Below are 23598 nucleotides of genomic sequence, written 5' to 3' on the forward strand. Positions count from 1 at the left end.
GTGGAGAATTATTTAGGGTCAAATAGTCTCTTACAGTACATTTGAAATGACATTAAGAAGGTTGCCAGCAACTTTGCCTAATTTTAGGATTAGCTAAAAGGCAGCACGATGTGGCAAGAAGATTACAAGTGTCAGATTCGGACTGCACTGCCTCTACCAGCTACTCTCTGCGTGACTTTAGGTGAGTTTCTTAGTTTCTCTGACACTCAGTTTTATCATCTGTAAAAGAAGATAATGATATGCCTACAGCGATGAGGATTAAATGATTTGATGATCTGTTTTATCACAACATATGCTTTTCTAAAATCTCTCATTTTGCAAAATTATGTACTGAAAGATAACAGGGCTTAGGAGGAAAAAAAAAAAAAGATTGTGGGCACACTGTGCAGTAGCCAGACTGAGGGCCTTTTTTCTTTCCTGTTGCAGGTTTTAATTTTTATCCCACTATTCTGATCATCCCTTGCCCAAGAAAATTCCTATGAAAGAACACAACTACGGTTTACACTGGTATCATTCTCTGCATACCAATTACATATGAGCTAACTGGTACTATAAAAGCAAGTGCTGCAGAAGAGACTGTATATAAAATGACTTGGGAAAAATATATATAGTTAGTTAGATTTAATTTTCCTTTGCTTCTTGATTAATTCTTTGGAAGCCATAGAGACTCGATACCAGACAGAAAATTCTTTCCTTTCTTGTTCCAAGAAACACGTTAGCAGGAACATAAGTTAACCTGAAAAAAAGGGATACATATGTAAGACCTGGTTCTCGTCATATATTAAGCTCTTTAAGCAGGAATAATATTAAAATATTCCACAACCAGTATAGTATTGGGACTAATCAGTTAGAAGGAGGCTGACCTGATGTTGGCAGTGCCAGGGAGGGTCCTGCTGGTCAGATGTAATCTCCTTAGTATCTTGGGCTTGCAGGGAGGTCCCAGGCATTCTAAGGGAAGACCAGGGATGATAGCTGTATGTGTGTGGGGGGAGGTAGGGGGGTGGCACTTGTAGGATGCAGGATTGTGGGTATTTACCAATAAGAAGTTCTTCAATGTTTTATAATGTAATTTCCATCTAACATTAGCCCTTTCTTTTTAGCTATCTCGTTGTGTCTGTCCTCATGGCACCCAGAAACCATGAAACCAAAGGGAGCCAGAGTATCTGTCTGTCTGGCTCGAAGAGGATCACAGGGTTATTTAGATCCATTATGGAAAAGACTGCTTTACCTTCCAGGAGCATCCCCTTTCTCATCAAACCACACCTCCTCTCCAGACACACCGATGAACGTGGACTTGATGAGGAAGTCCAGGAGTTTGCTGCCATCGATGGGCTTCATGGCATCACAGAGGCCCACATGGCCAGGGCAGAGGGCGTGGTGCATGTTCTGTAGCCCATGTGCCATGGCATAGATGGCGTTGATGACAAACCCCATCTTACTGTCCTGGACATAGTTTTCTTCTAAGCTTTCATTGCCTGTAACATAAAAACAGATCACTACCAAGGTTGCAGTAATGAAGTCTAAACCTGCATGTTTAATTCTCAAATGCTTTTCAGGTCTCTCAGAAGAAGGGAAAGCCAAACCTACCTGTTCAAGCTTTGTATTTGTGACTATCTCTGGTGTATTCTATCTGCAAATAGTTTATTCAATTTTATTTTCTGAATTCAATAACAGCTTTATAACATATAAAACAAACGCCACAGAGGTGAAAATAAAGAACTTTCACATATTGCAAGGAAATCCTTAAGGAGCAATGAAAATAGCTCTTATTTCCTCTGGGTTCACAGAGACTTATATTAAAAGTCTCCCTGTATCACAGTCCTGGAAAAGCATTTTTTATACCCTTTGTGACAACCCACAATCCATTGTAAATCAGTTTGTGCATTATCTAAACCCCAATATTTTCTCTTGATGATTCCACTAATTTTATCATCTCTAGGACCAAAAAAACCTAGAGTAAAAAGAAGAACTAGGTAGTATGAATTTCTTCTTCCATACGGTCGGTGGTACAGAAATATTTGAATAAGATTTGCTAATTATTAGAAACTCAGGTAAAATGTTTCTTGATGGAAGAGTCATACTACACATTTAATCTAAACCTTTAGTTTTACCTGTGAATTTCAAATACTCTGCAATCATTTCCACCTATGTCACAGGTGACAGCCTAAATAGGTCACTGAACCCTAAGGTGTCTGGGCTGGAGAATTACAGAGTATCTTAGGAACTTAGAGAGCTTGAAGTACTTAGAAGAAATGGTAAAGAGTTTTGACTTTGCCGTTGAGCTTGAGATGAAATAAGACATTTCCAAAGAGTTCTATTTAAGGCTAATCTATTTAGGTATAGTTGAAAATGTAAAAAAGGTACATGTGCATCTACCCTAAGAATGAGATACAAAATACCCAGGCCAGGTTGAAGGGGGGACAAATTCAATTTTAACTCATCTTCCAGTGTTGCTTAATAAGAACTTGTTAAAAGTGTGATTTGCTAAAGTAATATTTTCCTAATTGAAAGAACACTTCCCAAGAGGAAATAGGAGTAAGAGAGGCAGAAGGGGCATTTTAAAATCAAACTTCACAGAATAAGTCTAGAAGGTTAGGTAAAGCAGAAAGCAAACAAACACCCTCCTTGAAAAAACTGCAAAGTCATTGAAATAAGGTAATTTATGTCTGCCACCCAGAACCCCTGGGTCTTAAATGTTAGTTTGCTTTCCCTCTTTTTTATATTGGGATATAAAAGAGATAAATTAATGCCATCGGTCTGATAAGTTTTAAATGAGCCTTTAAATACAGCCCGAAACTTCCAAGTGCTGGAGCTAAATGTTAAAGTTGTTAGAATTAGAGAAATTACCAGGAGTTAAAGAAGAAAAAAAATAGACAAATATTGGATGGCAAAATAACCTTCAATGCAGCAGTTACTGAAAGGGTTCTAGCAGCTACTTAAAGGGTTCTACTAAAACCATCTACTTGAAGTGGCAGCTATTAAAGTCAACCCTAGGAGCAAACTGTCAAAAAATACGCGTTCTTTTCTCTGTTAGGGACAAACCTTATGACCACTGAGTCTGTTGTTTTGTTTTTGTTTTGATAACTGCTACTAAAGATGTATTATATATTTTAAAAATTATTTTGGTGTCCCCAGTACAAATTTCTTAAGCTGTCTTGTCTAGTGGATGCCTTATTCATCAGCATGCAGACTGTAACTGGTCTTGGATTTCTTTGAGATCAATGTTTTACTTTCGATCCTTATTTAGGGCTATCATATAACTTATTGTCCAAACTGGGTTACTTTTGTGAGTGAAGTGAGTAATAATTATTCCAGAAACACCGGTGTAATTAAGGCAAACTGGTCAAATGGTGACGTGTTTCTTGAGCCATGCTGACTTCCAACTGTATCTATTTACTGATGTTATGAGTAAGATATGTGTGTATATATGTATATATATATGAAAAATATATAAAATAACACATGTAAATATATATACATTCATGTATACATATGTATATTTATTGATACATATACACAATCAACAATTAGTGGAATATTCTTCTTAATTTAAACTAATTTTACATTTGTCTTATTTTAATGGGAAATATACACATTAATAGTAATACTGGCTACTATTTTTTGTGTTTACTATATACAATACTCAAATAATGATATCATGATAATCCTGCCAAAGAGACATGAATCCCACCGTTTATAAGTGAGGAAAGAGCAATGGTATCAAAATGCCCCCTTGATACTTGTTCTTTCTGTAAATTGGCAGAAACATGGGTGTAGATATAGAAGTCTACAGAGGAGACACTTTTCTGGCGACCGAGGACAGGGCATCCTTCTGTGCACCAGTATCATTTTCAAGCTTTTTGAGGACTTCTCCCTGGGATTGTTCCAAATGTGCACAGCTGTCTCTCTGACTAGAAGTACTAGCACTCAATCTATGAACTGCAAATTAAGACAAAGAAGCCCATCCTGTCAGTATTCATCATACAGAAAACCAGGAGGCTAGGCACATGTTTTCAGGGAATATTTGTAACTCAAACCCTTTTCCAAATAAATACAAACAGCTGGTGTGTTTGTGTAAATCTAAAGCGACACATGCACTTCCCTACCCCGCCAGTCCCCTGGGTCTGCACATGAAGGGGATGGCTACCTCCCATCAGTAAGAAGTCTCTCTTCAGCTACTACCCCAGTTCATGATGAACTAGCATTTGGGAAGGCGTGACAGAGTTAGAAAATCACCTGGCCCTTTACAGGACCATTTTCTTTGCCATAGCAACAGTCCCAGATGATGCTGCAAGAATTTATCATCAAACAAACAGAATATGATACAGGTTTTCCTTCTGCCCAAAGATCCTATATTTTCATGACCAGCGAATAGAGAATCCAAGCTAATCATATTGTCACTTGGTGGGAAGGTGAAAACACTCTGATTCCCTGGGGTTTAGTGTCTTTTTAATAACACTAGTCTCAGAGTTATTAGTAAGAAGGGGATTTTATGATTCATTTTCTGTGGTGCATTAATCATTACAGGCCACTAGGGTATCATTAAACTAGTACATTTTCTAATATACTAAATGGAATCAAATGATTGTAGTTGACTGTGTTTATTTACCTTCAAAAGAATACCTGCCTAACTACTTCACAGCAGATTGTGAAAATAGCTACCTTGATTCTAAATAGTAATCTTGTTCTTACTGCAAAACACAAGGGCTATAAATTGCTGCCTGAGTATGGCAGCACACAGAGCCTCCATGAGGGTAGAAACAGACTGTGTACCTTCTGAAAACAGGAAATCCACGGTGGTGGGGAGAAGGGCTGGCAATTCCATCTGCTGCCATTTAGGATGGCTATTCAGCAGAGCGGTATAACAGAAAGAAAGAGCTTGGGACTAGGCACTTAAACACCTGGGACCTAGTGAAATGGAGCAGGACTCTGTGGGGCTCTCCTGGCTATGAATCCTTTCCATGTCCCCAGTTTCTTGTTTGAAAGAAATAGGCTTCATTCAGCCTCCTTGACCCCCCCCCCCTGAGTTCCAAAGTGCAGATTCAAACAGTTGCTTATCAGGGAAGGGAGGAAATGCAAAAAGAAAGGAGGAGCAGTCAAGAAACATTAGTGCAAATAAATAAGATCGTCTATACCAATTTTTTCAGATTCCACGTATATGCGTTAATATACGATATTTGTTTTCCTCTTTCTGATTTACTTCACTCTGTATGACAGTCTCTAGGTCCATCCATGTCTCTACAAAATTTACAAAGCAGAAATAGAGACACAGACGTAGAGATCAAACATATGGATACCAAGGGGCAAGGGGGGGCGTGGGATGAATTGGGAGATTGGGATTGACATATATACACTATTGATACTATGTATAAAATAGATAACTAATGAGAACCTACTGTATAACACAGGGAACTCTACTCAGTGTTCTGTGGTGACCTAAATGAGAAGGAAATCCAAAAAAGAGGGGATATATGTATACATATAGCTGATTCACTTTGCTGTACAGTATAAGCTAACACAATATTGTAAAGCAACTATACTCCAATAAAATTTTTTTTTAATTAAAAAAAAAAAAAGAAACAATAGTGCAGCCACGGGGCAGGGTCCTGGTTCCTCCTTAAGGAATATACATAACAATATCCTCCAGTTCTTCTGCAGGCAGACCCTCACCCAGGTAGAGGATGCTAACTTTAGGCTGAGAACAAGATTCCTGGAACACTGCCCTGTAACCTCACCACCAACCAATCAGAAGAAAGTCACACACCTTGTAGCCCTCACCCCAAATTTTGCCTATAAAAACTTCTCCCCACCAAACCATTGGGGAGTTCTGGTTTTTCCTGAGCATGAGCCACCCATTCTTCTTTCTTGGCCCTGCAATAAACCTTTCTCAGCTCCAAACTGACGTGTCAGTTTGTTTGGCCTCACTGTGCATTGGGCACATGAACTTGCAGTCAGTAACACTAGAGGCAGTTCTGCTATAATATATCAACAATACATATCCAACTAGCCATGGAACTTGGACAAGTGTCTAGACCTCCTTGAGTCTCAGTTTCCTAATCTAAAAAATACCACAAGTAGATCAGATTATCTTTCTGAAGATGTCTTTCCCCCTCTAAAGTTCCTATGCTTTGCTTCTCCAATTCCACATTTATTGGTACTTAGCAAAGTCCTTTACATATATTATCTTTTTTAATTCTTACAAAACTGTATGAGTTTTGTTCTATTATCACCATTTTACAAATGAGAAGATTAAAGCACAGATAAGTGTAATCAAGATTGGGGAGAAATGTTTACCTTTCCCTTTCCCTTCTATTAATGCTTCTTTGTGAAGAGATTCTTACTTAGTACCACCTCAGGCCTCTTGTCTTACTCAATGGGAAGAGGGGAGTGATTCATCTTTTTGCAGGATTGAGAAAAAGAAACTGGGCATGCTTAGTTCAGCCCCTTTCTCTCTCATCTGGAGGCCTGCACTTGACAATTCTCAAAGGTTCTGGTTGATTCTCCAGCCTTTGGAAAATGTGGGCTGTAGTCGACAGTTGTGCCAGTAGGCTAGACAGGTTAATCTAGTATTGAAAAGTCTATTGTGGTCACATATCTGATCCGTGTCCCTAATACAGTTTGTTGTGTTTTTGTTGTTGTTGTTGTTTGTTTGTCAGTTAGTTTTTTTGTTAACTTCTAAAAACTTCTTCACTGAGGTATAACTCATATGGTGCAGAAATCTTTACTGTACATTATAATATTAATAAATGTTTATTAATTTATTAATAAATGTTTACATATGTACATACCCATGTAACTGCTCCCCATATCATGATATAGAGCATTTCCAGAGGCTTCCATTTATTTAGAGCTTCCTTAATTTATCCCAGCAACGTTTTGTAATTTTTCAGTATGCAGATACTAGGTATTTGATTTTTACGGTACTACTACAATTGGTGTACTTGAAAATTTTTTAAATTATTTGTTGCTAGTATAGAGAAATGCTATTGGTATCTGTGTTTCAGCCTCGTATCCTGCAAGCTTGCCAAATTTACTTATTAATTCTAACTTCTTATAAATTCTTTTGAGCTTTCTATGTATGCAGTCACATTATTAATAAAACATATCTTATATTTTATCTCCATCTGTTTCACTCCTGGGTCTACTCCTTAGTTGGGTTCAAATTTGGGAAGGAAATACATTGGCTGTGCCACTGAAATCTCAGGGGTTCTGAATTCAAGGTCACACAGCTACCAAGGACAGAGGCAGTGGCCTCCAGAGCTGGACCTGGTCCCTGCCACGTGGCACTATGCATACAATAGCAGCCCTGCCCAACTGCTGGAGCAGTTCTATAACAGACAACTAGACATCAGTTAGGAAAAACAATTAGTTTGATGTTTATTAGTTCTGAATTTTTAGTAATATCGTCCCAGTTTGAATGTCCAAAGTGGAAAAACGTAGTAAATAAATTGAAAGAATGTTGAACTCCAATAGAGTACTTTGTTGATGCCTATTCTTTCTATTTAATTAGTACAACCTTACCACTATGCATGTAGGTCTAGTTATGTTGCCTTTTTAAATCTAGACCCTCAGCATGAAATTCAAAATAAAAAGAAACAAAACAAGCATTCTTTTATCTCACCATAACAAGGAAATGTTTTGGGAAACATTAGTAAACATAACTGTCCCTGGAGAAAACATTCTTCTAGTTTCTTGGCTTTTGTAGCTCTCCATTGCTTCTTTTTATCTGAGAGCATTATATATTCAATACATAATTTGATACAATCTCCATTCAGATCAAAATAGAAAGAACTGTAATTGTTTTATATTGTTAACATATCAAGCAAAGAAAATGAAATTCATGTTCCTTTAAATGACCTGAGTATCAGATTAATTGAGAGAAAATTAATCAGGTCATTTTTAAAATAATGACCTCAAATGACTAAAGTGCCGTCAAGTTTTCTTGAAGGCCTGGCTATTAAATTTTCCTTATGCTTTTCCAGGAAGAATTTGTGGTAAGATTCACAACAGTCCAGCCTTGTTCATGCTCAAGTTTAAAATCTTTGAATTCTTTTTTTCCTCTGGCTCTATACTTTCCTTTTTCCCTAAAAATTTTCTCAGCTCACATCACAGAAAAATATGACCCCTCCATTATTTTCTATTCTGTTTATTAAAATGTAAATTAACTCCTATGTAGGATGGAAAAGAAGAAAGTAAGGGTCATTTACTTGAGCGTGTGTTATTAGCTGAATTTCTATTGCTTAAACCCACCTGGTTTTAACATACGTGAACAATACAGACATTTTTCTAAATACATCATCACAATCTATTATTAAAGAGAGAAATCCCCCAGTTATATGACACACACACAGCCGGCTCCCTGAAAATTGCTGATAATGTATAGTAAGCCTTCAATTCCCTGAAAATACAATTGCATTTTAGCTAATTCACATTTCAAAAAATTATAGTGTTATGTGAAAAACAAATGAGGACAATCCCCGGAGAGTTTAAGTGATGCTGAGGATTAGTCAGTAACATTCAGTTGAACTGTGGGGCTCTTTGTTTCTCTACAGAGAGAAAATAAGGGCAGCTTCTCATGTGCCTTTGCCTTTATTGATCTGGCACAAAACAGTGTCATGGAGTTATAAACCACTCCCCACGGGTCTGCAATAAGAATTTGGCAGGTAATCATAGAGAAGGAGTATGTTACAGAGAGCTGGCTGCTTTAGCCAATGTGGGAAGTTGGGGTGTTGTTAAAATTCATCAGGAACCAACTCCTGTCTCAACAACCTGCTGGGTCAGAATCCTTGCCAAGCCTATTCATCTTGGTCTCTTCTAAATGCTAAGAAGGCATATCTATGCTCATAGCTCCACTTCTACTTATTTATGGGTGATAGGAAACATGCTTTCTTTTACAAATTTAAGGTAGTTCCATGACTTAATGCTATTATGGTCCATTTCAAGTTCCCTTTTGTAGTATCTCTAGTTTCATGCTTCAGTGTTTAGATTGAGCTAATAAATCAGAGTGGATTTTGCAGAAATATAAGAACTATTTGTGAAACTCTACATATCTCTGACCTATTAGAGTCTAACAGCATCTTCTGATAACCAATATAGGGTCTTGTTTATTACAAAACAAAACCTTAAAAGTTATATGGCGTTAGTATTGCAAATCCACTTTTATGATTGACTTCTGATTTATACAGTACAGTATTTATAAATTGACAAAATGCTGTACCATTAAAAAAGTCTACTTTGGGATATATTAAGGATATCCTATCCTTCAGCCTTTTTCCTGGAATTCATATGCCAAGTGATAAAATGGAAACTTGGAATAGAAGCTTTCCATGTTCTGCACAGGATTAAATACAGGTTTAAATACAGGCCATAAGGTTTATTACCATGCCCGCATCACCTAAGAATGAGATATACTGTGGATTTTCATGTAAAGTTCATTTCTGCAGGGCACTCTTAGTTGATATTTTACACTGATATTTTATGTAGACTTAACAGCTCATGTAGACCAAAACGCTATCTGTCCCAATGTTGGTTGGGATTTCTTGAATGACATATTGCCTTTTATGTGGTGTCTCCCAACAGCATCTCTTGAAAGAATCAAATTTGGAATTCCTAAGAGCCTAATAGGAACTCATGGCTAGTGAGACTTCAATCAATATCTGTCACAGAAATTAAAAGAGTAGCTCCTAAGATTAACATTGTCAAGCACATACAGGCAAAAAGCTCTGAACAGGGTCTATTGCTAAAACACTTACAGGGTTCAGACTTTATGCAAATCTGCTTGGATATGTCAGTCACTCTGCTCAGGTTGTGAAGGGCATATTTACAGAAACAAGAATGCCACAAATAGATTCATTAAGAAGGACTCCTTGAGAGGTCACAGGGCTGATCCAAATCTATTAAAATTATATTCAGGAGTGGAATATAAGCTCTATATTCTAACTGGTAAAGTTGTTTATCATAGTGTATGGGTAAACAATGCTGAAATAGCTGTACACATGTACCAAGGTTGAAAAAATAAATGAATAGGGAATTCCCTGGTGGTCCAGTGGTTAGAAGTCTGAGTTTCCACTGCTGGGGGCCCGCATTTGATCTCTGGCGGGGGAACTAAGATCCCACAGGCTGCATGGCCAAAAAAACAAAAAGCAAAACAGAAAAAATGAATAAATGGATGACAGATGATGGAATCCAAGTTTATCACAGTTGGAGTGGGGAAGGTTACTGATAAGCAAAGGGGAAAAGCTAGAATAAACCATGTGGTACTGGAACCGAGGTAAAGGCATAAGTATGAATTTAAATTTAGCTTAATATATGTACTGATGAATTAATATAGAAATAATCATACATATGTTTATATGTGGATTGGTATATATTTATATACTTTCCAACTCTGCCCACTGAAGCAAAAACACCCTAATCATAACAAGCATGCCCAGTGCCCAGATCTTGGATTCTAACACCATTCTCTAATAAAGAGGATCAGAATGCCTTTGGAGAAATAACCAGTTGTAGGGCTGGGGCAGGAAGTATACAAGATGAGCCTGAAACATCTTGTAGTGCCAGAAAATAAGGAAGTTGCTTAAAAAATAAACAATAGAGATATGTCAAAAGAACACTAGAATCAAATAAAAGACCTCCCAATGGCCCAAGCTGAGACAATTTGAGCAAGAAAATCAATAATATAGTATTGGATTATAAGCCAAAGTATAAAATATAAATACTCTTGAGTCCAACTGATATAAATAAAGAATTAAATAAAAAAATTAATGGGGAAGAGACAAATCTCCTGTACAGAAGAATCCAAATAATTTATGTAGCTAATCTGCCCTCAAGAAGGTGGAGCATAATTCCACACCCTTTAAGTGTGGGATGCACTTAGTGATTTGCTTTCAAAGAGTACAGTACAAAAAAACAGATAGAAACAGAAACCTAGTAAATGCTTCATTAGCCAGGTGATCAATGTTAACATTATCAGTGATAACTTGATAGGGTGTACTCTCGTACATTGTGTTGAGAAATATTACTCAGCCATAAAAACCCCATTCACCTCTGGGGTCTTCCTCCCAAAACTCATAATCTCAGTCTGACTATGAGAAATACGTTTGCCAAACTCAAATTTAGTGACACTCTACAAAATACCTGACCAGTACTCCTAAAAACTGTCAAGGTCATCAAAAACAAGGGAAATTTGAGAATTATCACAGCTGAGAGGAGCCAAAGAGACATGAAAAATAAATATAATGTGATACCCTGCATGAGATCCTGGAACAGAAAAAGGAAAACTGATGAAATAAGAAAAAAAAAATATGGAGTTTAGTTAATAGTAATGCACCTATGTTGGCTCATTAATTGTGGCAAATGTAGCACAGCAATATGAGGTGATAACAACAGGGGAAACTGAGTGCAGGGTATTTGAGAACTCCCTGATATACCTTTGCAACTTTTATTGAAAACTCTTCTAAAATACAAAATTTATTTTTTAAAAATATACAAACATTAGCATCCAACCTGGACTAGTGTCAGGTAACAAGAGGTAACATGATTGAATGCTTGCTATGTGACAGGAACTTAATCAGGTGCTTTACATATAATATCTATTCACCTCACGATGACTTATTAAATGGGTCATATTACTATGCCCAGCTTACTAATGGAAAATCCAAGGACTTGTCCAAGATCACACAGCTGGACAGTGGTGGTGACTAGCCTGACACCCAGCTCACTCTAGAGCTCTCACTCTTAAGTACTATGTTGCCCTGTCTCTTGCTCAGTTGTAACCCAAGAGTGACATTCCACTCAGCAGGCTCATGGACAGATTGCATTTGATGCTATATTAATAAATGTTCATGTGTGCAGAATGAAACTTGCCCCTGATTGTAGATTATATATAATCTATAAAGACAACATCCACATATTTCATCACATGGTGAGGCTGTCATGATTTATTTCACATGGATGATATTGATATAGAGGCAGAATTTTTTTTGCATGACTTTTTCCTATAGATGCTCCATTCAACACTCCATAGAGAAGGCTAAATCCGACAGATAAAAATCATTTGGGAGGAAACCCATCACTAAGAATCAATATTCTAGATTCTATGACCCTCAGCCACAAGAAATGATTAACTGATTCCCCAGGGTTTTATCTGAGGTTCCAGACTGCTACAGGGCCAGTTCTGGGCATAAATGTCTTCCATGCATTTAAAAAGTTGAAAATAAAACTTCTTCTAAGGGGAAATATCCACAGAAAGTTAACGAAGAATCTAATTAAACAAGTGGCCCTTGAGGCAGGCATACAGTCTTGGTTGGTAATATCAGTTTGGAAGCCACAACATAAGAACAGACTTTGAGGAAGCTCCAAAGTATCACAAGGAACTCTCTCAAGCAACACCCATGCTCAGTGCCTGTAGTTAACCTAGTCTGCTAACTTAGACTGCTGGGGTCAAGTCTTTGCAAACTGACTTTGCTCAAGCTTATCAAAACACATTCATCAAAAATGCACTGAGGATTTCCTTGGTGGTGCAGTGGATAAGAATCTGCCTGCCAATGCAGGGGACACAGGTTTGATCCCTGGTCCAGGAAGATCCCACAAGCTCCGGAGCAACTAAGCCCGTGCACCACAACTACTGAGCCTGCGCTCTAGAGCCCACGAGCCACAACTACTGAGCCCGTATGCCACAACTACTGAAGCCCTCATGTGCCTAGAGCTCATATTCCACAACAGGAGAAGTCACCACAATAAGAAGCCCGCACACCACAAAGAAGAGTAGCCCCTGCTCGCTGCAACTAGAGAAAGCCTGTGCATAGCAACGAAGACCCAACGCAGTCAAAAATAAAAATTAAATTAAAAAAAAATGTGCACTTGAGAACATGTGGAATTTAGCATCTCTGAGACAATATTTCTGTTGACTATGCAACTCTTTTAGTGCTTTCTAGGATGCCGGGTGTTATATACCCTACTGGGATGATGCCTCAATCATGGGATTCAGTCCTACTGAAATAATTGAACAACATATCAGGATTTTTCCCTGGTGGTTTCAACTTATTCTTAGATGAGGATATGAGACGAACACAGATGGGGTCAAGATGATTCTTCGTCTACACTTGTGCACAAGTGTACACAAGTGCACTTGTTCACTTTTGTACTCAGATTGAACTTCTTCTAGTGTAATAAAGACAGTTAACTTCAATTAGGACGTGTAATTTAGATAAAATAGGTGTGCCTCCCCACCTTTCAATGTATCTACTTGATTCTCAAACACCCCTAAAAGAGTAGCCAACTCTAGAAAGAAGGAAGAGTGCAGAGAACTTGGCATCCACTAACCACTAAGGTTCAAAACTCAGATAGCAGAATTAATGGACGGGGTTAGTGACCACCAAGGCTAGATTGAAGGAACGAACAATAGATACCTGTAACTCATTGTAAAGGTAGAAGAAATCTAGGCTGATTTATACCAAAGCCTGTGTTATTTGAGGGCAAGTCTGGTTCTGGGTGTAAAATTCAGTGATAGCAGAACTCTTTATTACCGTGTGTTTATGCATACGTGTGTGTGTGTATGTTTGCACATGCTTTGGATTAAACAGCTGTATGTGTGTATTCAAAGCACGGTACTATTTTAAGGCCTGATATCTTGCAGCATTCTTCAAATGAACTTAACATAGAAAGAGGAAGTTTCCTACGTAACACAGGGCATGCTGAGCTGTCACAGCTTTCTGAGTGAGCTTAGAGATGTGGCACTGGTACCCCTGCGCTGATTTCTTACACAGCTAGGAAGAAAAAGGCCGCAGCAGAGGTGAATTCTACCCTTAACTAGAGATAAGAAGGCCAAAACAGAGATTAGTTTGCTGAGAAATGAGCACTGGAACCAGGACATGTATATTCACCCTGTAGGCGATCAGAAATATATGGGAAGAGAAAACCAAGGCAGAGATTGATCAGGATGACACTGCCACATTGATCAAATATGACAGCTTCTTTTAGTGATGAGGTCAACAGGAAAACCATTAAAAGCATCTTCTCTATGAACACTTGGCATTGACTTTTCAGTCATGCCCCCTGAAAGCTCACAGAACTATAAAGTAAAGGCAGCAATGATTTCTCTGCCTCAACAACTGTTGAATCAGAATCCCAACAACTACTCACATAGACTGGAACAGCATAAAAATTCATTGGTGGATTTTTTCAAGTTACATTGGTCCAGGGGGAAAAGCATTATTTTGTGTACCAAGGGATATTCTTGTTTATTGGTGAGTTTCTATTTGTCTGGCTTCCTGAATGTGAAGGATATACAAGCTTTAGAAGTCCAGATCATCTTGTGATGCAAAGAGCAAGGATGGCTGAGAGCCATTTTGCTTCAAGAAATCCACCATAAAACATCCCCGATTCCTATTGAAAATTGCAAAACCACCATCATCTTGTCAGAATAGGCTCCACCTGCAATGAAATCACACCTTGCTCATTTTCATGCAATAACAAGAGTTAGACAATTGTCATCTACATGATCTCAATTGTTCTCATAGTGAATGACTGACAGCTCAGGAATAGGATCATGATCTAACTGAGGCTTAATTATTATTGATGGAGACTAGGATACATTTAAGAACACTCAAAAGGAAACCTGATATGATGACTACAAGCTATTACTTGAAATTACTGAATACAAACTAATATAAATGAAGTGTCTATTTAACATATTAGTCAAATTAGGAGCTCTTAACCTCTGTAGGAATAAAATAACAAGCTGTGTATAAATGGAACACAAAATGAAGGGGGGAAGTTCAGGCAATTATTTCAGTCTGAAGCAGTAAATGAGAAAGTTCTTCAAATCTCTTAAAAGGTAGAACCAAATTCATGTTCCGTATTTAAGCTTGTGGACTGAGTGCTGTTGGAAGAGAGCTGTTCAAGGCACATACCCATTTGGTTCTCTTATGGGATGAAGAGGAATGAAGATATCAGTACCTGGAATAATAGGGATGTTTAATAGCTTTTAGAATAAAATTAAAACGAGAATGCCAGCTCATTCCTTCAGGTTATTTAACAGAATAAGAATTTAATACTGCAGTGATTGCATTCTCATTTTGAAAATCGCTCACTCAGCCATCTATGGCGCATGTTCCACCTGTCAACCTCTATGTGTATATTTTAAAGAGTCAGAATGTGTGGGTCCAACTCCAAGACAGAAATTGAGGAAAGAAATCAATCACTGTGGAATTATAGGGAAGCTTCATGCAGGAGGTGGACATAAGACTGCTGTTAAATAACGGTAAGACACAGAGTAAAGAAAAGAGAAGGAAGAAGGGGCTTCCTATGTAGCAGAAACATTGATAGGGTGCGGACACCGAGTGTGGATGAGCCAGTAAATATCCACACCTTTATTAACTTAGTTAATAAAGACGACAATAATAACAGCTATTATTCATTGAACTTTAAATAGCCAGTAGAGAGTTTTAGACTTGAAGCCAGAAGCCAAAGGAAGTTCCTATAGTCTTTCAGCATTGAAGGCTCAGGCTTCTTCCTGGTACCATCACTCCTTTTTAGGACTCATCTCCTAGATGGTTGTCCAGACATCAGTGACTATTTTAAACGTGCATGAATTCATGAGTTTTACTCTAAGCCATAGACACCCATGAGGTTCAGAGGAAGACAGGCAAACTAAACAGGCAAAGAAAGCAAAGTTAATGCTTTCCTATTAGTTGGGGCTTGGGCCCCAAATAAAATTCAGAATTTAAACAGGCGGGGACAGGCCACATAGAAGTCTTGTTATTCCTAAGCTTGTCAGACGCAAGTACTTTCAACCCTGCTCCATCTCTTTCATGTCCACTCAACCCCGAACTTTTCTGTTCTCCAAACCTCCAAACTTTGAGCTTGGGTTATATCACCACTGAAAAAATCAACTTATAGCATACCTGACAGAGGTCAGTAAAATGAGGCTGTTACCTTCCATGATAAAAACATGCCAGCAATTGGTTAAATAAACTGTCGTACATCTAGACAATGGACTATTAGTCCATGCTAAAGAGAGAGAACTATCACGGCATAAAAAGACATGAAGAAAACGTAAATGCGCATTATTAAGTAAAGGAAGCCAATCTGAAAGGACTACATACTACATGATTCCAACATTTGACATTCTGGAAAAGGCAAAACTATGGAGACAGTAAAAATATCAGTGGTTGCCACAGTCTGGGGATGGGGGGCGGTGAGATGAATAGGAATAGACAGGTCATTATATATTTGTCCAAACCCACAGAATGTACACCACCAAGAGTGAGTCCTAATGTAAACTAGGGACTTTGGGTGATTACGATGTGTCACAGGTTCATAAATTATAACAAATGTACTACCCTAGTGGGGGATGTTGATCATGGGGGAGGCCGTGCATGTGTGGGGCAGGGAGTATGTGGGAAATCTCTGTACCTTCCTCTCAATTTTGCTGTGAACCTAAAACTACTCTAAAAAAATAAAGTGTTTAAAAATATATATACTAGCATTTAACTAATATTTGATCTGTTAAGGGTTAGAAATAAGGGAAGTTTTTACTTTTCTTGTTTGTACACAAATGTTTGTATGATTGCATATCTGATCATTTTCTTGGTAAGAATTCTTTGCAGTAAAATTGCTCACTCAAGATGTTTCTTTTGACTCTTGATGCATACTGAAAATTTTTCCTCCAAAAAAACTGTACCATTTATTCTATCATCAGCTGCATATTTGAGTGTCCATTTTAACACGTCCTGAACAACACTGCCTACTACCATTTTGTAAAATATTTGACAGTTTGATAGAGGCAAAATTATTCCTTTTGTTTTCTTTGGTTGCTAAGGGGGAGTAAAACTTTTTCATTATTTTGAATTGTGTATTCCTATTTCCTCATTATTTTAAGTTTAAATAATGATATTTATTGTAATATTTTCAAGTAGTTATAATTTTTTCACTTTTGTGAATTTTGTTGCAAGTAAGTACAAACTATAAGTCTGATTTACCAAGCACATCACTGTGCTGTGTCTTTGGAACAAGAATTTCCTGGCAGGAGAGTTGCTAGAAGCAGTGTTTCTGATTTCTGCCATAGCACACAGACACCTCAGAGTGCACAGTTCTATGAAAAGGCCAAGTCATGTGCAGGAAGCAATCTCAGGGTCTAGGAAACTGGCTTAACGTCTCTGCCCCTCTTTCCACATTTATTTATTTCCTTTGTTTATTTTGTCCTGTGAACATTTTAGCAATATCTCTACCAAGTAATTTTGTTAAAACATTCAATTTCATTATCAGTTTGCCATATATTAGAGTGTGTAATAACATCTGATGGCCACTTATAATTTTACAACCTTAGAGGAAATTTACTAGAAAGCAACAGGCATAGAGAAGTAAAAACAGCCCTAGCATCCCTAATATCATATGGATATCTCCAGACAGAACCTGGGAAATGAGAGCCTGGGAGGGGCTGAAACTGGGAAGTGGGCTGCCAGATCCTGCCTGCAGAAAACTAGTGTGGAAGCATAACCCTGTACCCAAGGAGTATTGCCTGGGCTACCAGATTACAAGTCTCTGGAAGGCATCATGCTCAGAGAACACAATAATAATTGTGCCCCTGGAGTTGTGCAATGTGGAATTCCCTCCTAAAACTAGGGATAGAGTCAGGCAAATAAGTTTAGCAGGAAAGGGAGAACTCACGTTGGGACTTCGGAAATAGGAAGCAATGGAAGAGCCATGCAGATACCTGCAACCTGACAGTGGCCAGAGTCAGCACTCTTTCAATGGGCAGGTTGTAAGGCAGGATTTCTCTGTCTAGGAAAGGGATTATTAAGAATAATCATATAAGGAACCCTGGGACTATAGAATGTACCAGGGAGGGGACTCAGACACAGAAATATATAGAGTTAGGTATTAGATTGGGTGGTTCAAGGTGCTCAAGACTAGGAGGAGTAAAGGTGATTCTTGTTGAGCTGAGGGTTGTAGCAGATTATTAGTGCTCTGCCCAGATCACCTTTACCAGCCAGAATACACATACCCCAGATGCTGCACTGTGACGGATAACAACCCATAGCTGCCTTCTGTGAAGAATTGCTCTCAGACAACTTGGAGATGCCTCATCAGGAAGACCACACCTCCCCACCATCCCGACTCCATATAAGAACTTGGCCAATGACTGACTGACTCTGAAGTTCAAAAAACTGGCCTCCTTGCTAACTCTGTGGTCAATCTGTATTCCAGAGCATCCTTGTGGGATCAGACTGGCTCAGACTCCAGGTGAGACATTGCTAGCTTATTCCCCAGCCCTATCCCGAATCCCTCGCTCTCCTCTTGAGAGCATGCCTCAATATATTATTAGCAAAAGAATCTTTGCCTCTGGCTCTGCTTCTCAGAAACCCAACCTAACAGGACAAATGGCCTGTAATGTACTAGACCATAGTTAATATGTTCAAGACTCTAAAACTCTGCCTGGCTTTTCTATTTCACATCAGGATTGATTGTGAGGCACTTCTCTCAATTATTATCAGCACTGGATTTTTTTAAAGTATCTGCTAAAATGAAGGTTCCTGGGCTCCATCCTAGATCTATTAAAAAAAGAATCACTGTTACTGAGGCCAGAGTACCCTGGGAGATTCTCATGCACTTTAAAGATTAAGAATGATGTCCTATGAGTTGGAGTAGGAAGTTATTGATGGAAATCAAGTGGGTAGGCAAATGAAGGGGAGAGGGTCGCAGGAGCTGGGAATAAGGCTGAAACAGAAGTAGAGATTTAATGCATAGCTAATGCAATGTAATGCAAATAAGAGGTATGTTACTAGTGAAAGCAGCTTTCCCAAACAGGGATTCAGAGCTGGAAAATATGTAATAGAGAATTACGTGTCCTTTGTTAGTTGGTGTCACTTCATTGACCCCTAGGCCTCCTACTTATAAAGTGGGAATAACGAAGCCTCCACTTAACAACCCATATGCATATTATGGAGATAGACTGAAACAATGTGCTAGGTGCTATAAATCAGTTGGAAGAAAAGGCATTACATAAATACAAGTTCTAACAAGCATTAATACCTTCTTGGCTGAGTTTCAAAACCACAGCCAAGTTTTAAAGCCTTACAATATTCATGAAGCTGTAATGAAGTTCGAGAGGCTTCAGATTTAATCTGCAAGATGTCAGTCAATGAAAGGGATTTCTTATTCAATTTCTAAATTATTCCTAACTGAAGGCAGATAGCACCTACAAGAATTCTGCAACTGGAGACTTATATTTGCTTTAAGAGCGAGACTGCATAATAGATAATTTTTCTCATTAAATTCTGGCTGAATTCCAAAGGGAAGAAGATTTTCAAATGAAGAGAAGTTCTTTACACAGGAATTTACTCAAGGATGAGGTCTGCTCATATATCACCAGGACCATGGAATGGTCTTGTCCTGAGAGAAAATTAGGTTGTCAAGACAAAGGCCTCAAGCTTATGGTGACTTATTAGTGGACAAAAAGACATCATGGCACACTAATAGCATGTGAAGATGCAGATAATGATACATCAGGTGCTTTCCACCCCATATAACCACTCTATTACAGCACACATGCTTTCCCTGGGACTTTTCCACACCTGGCCAGACATAAGTTGATGCGAAGTGTGTAGGAAGAGAGAACAGCAGATTTGCATTCTGGTCTTAGCCTGTTGATATTAACCAGTGCGACTGTAAGTCATTAACAAATTTTGGCCTTAGCTTCTCCATATGTTTTCAGGAGGATAATAGGGTCAAATTTGTAGATATTGCATGAGAAAATTTACACGGTATTTGTGTTGTGTGGCTATGCACAAGACAGTAAATCTTTCTGGGTCAAGGTTCCTCATCTTGTAAAATAAGAAAGGATGATCTAGGTAAATGCCAACATTTGCAATATGAATTCGAAGTATGTGCAGATCTCCACACTAAAGGTAATCCACTGGCTGATGATGAAGCCACCCAATTACCTATGATTGTCACTGGCATTCTGGGGACTAGTAAGGAAGACTGAAGAGCCTAATTCTTTCTGGTCACTGTTTTTCACTTTCTCATTTCCTAAACTTTACATTGGGGCAAATAATTAGGGTCAGATGTATCTATGTTTCACTTCTCTGCCACTGTTGACTTCCTGGTAGAAGTTCTAATTAGCAGTGAAATGGCTGAAGGACGAGTAAGGCAAAGGGAGGAAGAGGAGAAAATAAGACTGAAAAGCGAGGATTTTATAATAATAATGTGTGATTTGATATTTTCCCATTGTATCTTTCTAGGCTTGAATGAAATAAAAATGGGGGGGTGGAAGAGAGAGAGAGAAAGAGAGAAAGAATATCAGAGATTTTTGCTTGACCTAGGCAAAAAAATATGATGAGTAATAAACCATGGATGTAAGAATCAGCAGCTCAGGATTTAGGATTTTGTCTCTAGGGTCTTTGAGCAGCTGTAGCCATTGCAGCCATTATTTGCACCCATGTGAGGAGAACATTAACTCCTTCCTGGGAGCAACACATCCTGAGTGACAGGAATGGTCTCTTATCAGACGACCAGAGACTCTCCTACCAGCTGAATCCTACCAAATGATGCCAGATGATTCAGCATTTATGCCTGCCCACATCACCACCAGGAAATGTAATAAAATCTATGTGCAATTTCTTTCCTGATCATTGTCCTAAAGAACCAAAACAGAGATGGAGCAAATGACTTGTTATAGGAGACAATCCAAAAAAACAACCAGTAAGCACATATCTGAGGTAAATCAGTGTTGTTCAACTGCCAGCAACTACTCCTCAGAGAGGTTATATTTCCAAGATCATTTAACTAAAAATTTAAAACTGTCTTTCATGAAGACAATATGTTCTGAAAATGGATAAGGAGTGATAGCTTTTAATTTCTTGTGGTAGGCAGAAGGGCCCCCTACAGACGTCCAGATCTCTGGAACCTGTGAGTGTTATGTTACATGGCAAAGGTATTCTGTAATTAAGGTTGAGGGGCTTAAAAATAAGGGGATTATTCTGGACTATCCAGGTAGATCCAATCTAATCCACATGAGCCTTAAAAATAGAGAACTTTGGCTCGCTGGAGTCAGAGAAGTGTGGCAGAAGACGAATTGGAGAGATTTGAAGTGTGAGAGGGATTTGATCAATCCTTGCTGAAGCAGTCATATGGAAAGCAGGAAAAAGTATGTGGGAAACCTATAGGAACAACTGCTAGCTGACAGGAAGCAAAGATACAAGGACAAGCTGCAAAGGACAGATTTCCGCCAACAAGCTAAATGAGCTTAGGAAGGATTCTTCCCCAGAGTCTTGTGAGACACTCCACACGGCTCAGTTGGGCCAGTTATACCAAGACCTGTGACCTACACAACTGTGAGATAATAACTGGATGTTATTTTAAGCTGCTAACTGTGATCATTTGTTAAGGCTGCAGTAGAAAACGAATACAACTCTCACTGGCTGATACACATGGTGTATTAGCCACCAGCCAACTACAGAAAGTAGGTAATAAGAGACCCACAAGGAGAAGACAACTAGCTTTCATATTTCATGAAATCTACCACCTCAATAAATACTGTAGTGTTCAAAGAGTACTTCTCTCTGAATATTTAAGAAATAAAGAAATGCTCATTTCCCTGAAATGATAACCAGACAGTGTGCTATCTCCATTCTGGTTCTATGATTTTTTCCAACTTCCAAGCTATTGAACAGTCTGAAAGCCTATTTTTCTATCAACCAGCTGATTTTAAGGCCGTCCTTCAAAGACAGTTGTCAGCCAGACCGTTATTTTTTTACTGTCACTTATAGAAGTTTAAAGTCATCTTCAAAAATAAACATGTATGAGGTTAGAAAGCTTTCTTTCAAAAGAAAATGGAACAAAACTGACATCTATTTGTACACTGCTTATTAAGACTTTATTCTGGAGTTGAAGAAACTAAGGTTGCTCCTGACCCCATAACTAGTAAGCAACACGCTAGAGATAGAAATTCATTTGTTGGTCTCCTAAGCATGGGGTCTTAAAAGGACTTTTCCAGGTAAGAATTAATTATATCCCTTGCTTATGACAGTCTTCTGAATTTATTAACAGGATTTGAAAATATATAGACACACACACACAACAGTGAACTAGACTCTGTTCTTTGGTTTGTACAATACCTTTTCCCATTGTTTCCTATTTATTATCCATTTTTCCCTAGCTAGAAAAAAATTAAGTATAAAAACACAATATCATCTTATTCTACAGAGTTTGATTCTTCCTCTCCTAGAGCCTTCTCTCTGGGCTGGGGCAAACCGTTATGCCCTGGCTGGGGTGGGATATGGTTCTAAGAGGGTTCTAAGTTAGGATGAACACATTCCACGGAACATTCCAGGACAGCTGATGGAACATTCCTGGCAGTTCCCTGAAACCCATTCCTATTGGTGTCTAAATTCTGCCACAGTGGTGCCCTCATCAGTTCCTCTTCTGAGAGCCCTCCTCCTGAGAGGCGTGGCTGCAGGGCCCTCTGGCCTCTCTCTTGCTGCACGAATCTAAACTTCACAGTTAGCACATTTTTTATAGCTCGGACTTTCCTGTCCTGTCAGTTTCTAGATCTCATATCAGTTTCCGTATCTCATAATTTAGCACTTCATTCTTTCAGCCTATCGTGCTATTATATATGCTTAGGTCATGTTAGTTAATTGAATCATGTGAATGTCCCATCACCTCAATCAGACTATAAATTTCTGTGAGCACAGCTATCATTTTACTAAGCTTGTGCACCACACAGCGTATCATTACACACTCACACAGCATTTGGGACATAATAGTATAGAATAAACATCCGGTAGATTTACTTATATTTAACTTAGACTTAATCAAATAGTTGATTGATCCTGCCCTTGTTACAGAATATATGTATTACCCCCTTTTTGTTCCTATCTAAACAACAAGGAATTTTAAATAAAGCAACATTGTAAAATAAAAGTAATTGTTAGAGTGGGGATAATATCAGGCTGACAATGCAGTGTTTAGATGTGGGTAAGAGAAGGAAACAGAGATAAGAAGAAAAAAGATTATTTTAATCTAAGATAAAATTGAAAATTTAAATTATAATATTGGATAAACAATATCACTACAACATGTAGGAACTGGTTATACATAAGATAAAGTTTATAATGTAAAAAAGGCAAGTGAAAATAAATTTGATATGGTATTGGGAATGTGGAAAAATTTCCCATAGATTTCTGTTGTTATTTTAATATTATTTTCCCAGTAAAAACTTTTTGAAAGTACATGAATTCCAACAGAGGCAGTAAAAATATCAGTTGTTGCCAGTGCCGGGGGCAGGAGGAGGGGGGGAGAAGGACGAATGCCTAGGAGGAGCACAGTGGATTTTGAAGGTAATGAAAACACTCTGAATGATACTATGATGGTGGATATATGTCATTATACATTTGTACAGACCCATATGATGTACAACACCAGGATTGAGCCTTAATGTAAACTATGGGTTTTGGATGACAATAATGTCAGTGTAGTTCATCAATCGTAACATATGTACCACTCTGATGAGGAATGTTGATAATGGGAAAGGCCGCGCATGTGTGGGGTAGAGAGTATATGGGAAATCTCTGTACTTGCCTCTCAATTTTG

General features: G+C 38.3%; 1 protein-coding gene across 3 annotated transcripts in view; it reads right to left on the reverse strand.

Moving 5' to 3' along the window:
* Window positions 1–23598, reverse strand: part of GRM1 (glutamate metabotropic receptor 1) — a 361608-nt gene that overhangs the window by 60344 nt on the left and 277666 nt on the right. For all 3 annotated transcript variants that reach the window (XM_059941898.1, XM_059941899.1, XM_059941900.1), the window contains exon 4: window positions 1229–1475. In XM_059941898.1, the coding sequence (XP_059797881.1) occupies window positions 1229–1475 (247 nt within the window). The remainder of the gene's footprint in view (window positions 1–1228; window positions 1476–23598) is intronic.

Source organism: Balaenoptera ricei, chromosome 12 (genome assembly GCF_028023285.1).
Source record: "Balaenoptera ricei isolate mBalRic1 chromosome 12, mBalRic1.hap2, whole genome shotgun sequence".
NCBI lineage: Eukaryota > Metazoa > Chordata > Mammalia > Artiodactyla > Balaenopteridae > Balaenoptera > Balaenoptera ricei.